The sequence below is a fragment of the Geospiza fortis genome, unplaced genomic scaffold (assembly GCF_000277835.1).
Source record: "Geospiza fortis unplaced genomic scaffold, GeoFor_1.0 scaffold255, whole genome shotgun sequence".
In the NCBI taxonomy this organism is placed as follows: domain Eukaryota; kingdom Metazoa; phylum Chordata; class Aves; order Passeriformes; family Thraupidae; genus Geospiza; species Geospiza fortis.
Window position 1 is genome coordinate 1,094,942 of NW_005054497.1, and position 1,577 is coordinate 1,096,518.

Genomic DNA, 1,577 nt, shown 5'->3' on the forward strand with positions numbered 1-1,577 from the left:
AGAGCGCTCCCGGTATCCCGGCTCCGCCACCCCCGGCCGGTCCTGCCCTGCCCCCGCCCCGTCCGGGCAGCGCCGCACCGAGCCGCGTCCCCACGCAGTGACCATGGAGTACACGCCGCCCCCCAAGCCGCAGCTCTCCTCCCGGGCCAACGCCTTCTCCATCGCCGCGCTCATGTCGAGCGGCAGCTCTAAGGACAAGGAGTCCCCCGAGAGCACCATCAAGCCTCTGGGTGAGTGGGGACGGGGGTGACCGCCGGTGTCCGTGGGGTCCGTCCGTCTGTCCTGTCCGTCCTGGCTCACCCTTTTCAGCGCTCCGGCAGCCGGGCCGGGCAGCGGCGCGTCTCCCCTGCCCGAAGGTTTCCCCTGCAGAGGGGAAAGCAGCACCACCCAAGCTTGAAGTTTGAGTGCCTTTATCACCCATGGTCTTTTTTAGGCTGTTTATAGCATGAAGAGTTTCCTACATTCCTCTAGTTTCAGTTCTTGTTTATCCAGCTTCGCCATTTGCGGAATAATCCCACACTCTAAGGTAGTTCAATTTCTCTTCGCTGACATGAAATGAATCTCTAAATAGATATTGCAAATCCACCCTGGTTCTGAAGTCAAATTGGAGACTCTCCGCTGTCGCGCCTAGGCTTACAAGGCGTAGTAAACTTGCGCGTAGAATTGAAAAATCCCTTCACTCCACAGTTCCTCGATGTAGGCTCATATAGGCTGTTTTGCTCTACACAGACCGGGAGGAGTTTTTTGTAAGCATATGCGATTTTCGGGTAAGCGATTTCGCTCTATTCGGTTGCCTCGATTCAGAATCCTGGAAGCTTTTAAAAACACGAACACAAGAACATCTTCCCCTCCTCCCCCCCCCAAGTTTCTGTGGTTTGTCATCCTTGTGTGTATCCAGGAGTTCGCAGAAAACTACAAAATATGTAGAAAGCTAAGCTTTCAGGGCGCCAATGAACAGGATTACACTCAATCTTAAAAGAATTTAGAAAAGGCAGGTCCTCAGCGTCTGCTGCACCTAATCAACTGTCTCAAAAGATTTCACGTAGTCTCGGGATTCATTAAGAACTTCAGTTTTAAGTCTGGGCGCTAATGTAGGCCGTGAATGTTGAAGTATTCCCGGTCGGGGTATTTACATGGGTTTGTGTTAAACTTTGTGTTAGTGGGGTTGGTTTGGTTTTTTGGTTTTGTTTTGTATTTTTCCTGAAAATGCTTATTTAGTTTGACTTTTCAAAATTTTTTAACCCCTTCCCTCGGGCCGTTCAACTAAAAATCGAAGGGAAACGACTGCCTGTGACTCGGTTTTTATTAACTGGAACTTTAGGTAAAACCTTTCCCTGGAGGGGGAGGGCGCGTTCGTGCTCCTCCCGTTCTTTGGCGCCGGGCGGCGGATCCGCCGCCGCATCCCGGCGCCGCACCGCGGGGCCGGGCAGAGCCCTCGCAGCCCTGTTCCCTCCTGGCCTCGCCTCCGGCGGAAGCTCCCAGGGGAGTTGCTGAAGCGCCCGAAGCCTCCCGGGGCTTGCGGGGTGGGCGGCAGCGCCGGCGGGAGCCAGGCGTGGCGGGCGGCCCACGTCGGCAGC

The 1,577-nt window shown here is 55.0% G+C and overlaps 1 protein-coding gene across 2 annotated transcripts in view; it reads left to right on the forward strand.

Annotated features, from left to right (window-relative positions):
* Positions 1-35: 35 nt before the first annotated feature.
* TBX20 (T-box transcription factor 20) overlaps positions 36-1,577 on the forward strand; it is a 34,763-nt gene continuing 33,221 nt past the window's right edge. For both annotated transcript variants that reach the window (XM_031063329.1, XM_005428663.2), the window contains exon 1: positions 36-230. In XM_031063329.1, the coding sequence (XP_030919189.1) occupies positions 104-230 (127 nt within the window). In that variant the 5' untranslated portion in view covers positions 36-103. The remainder of the gene's footprint in view (positions 231-1,577) is intronic.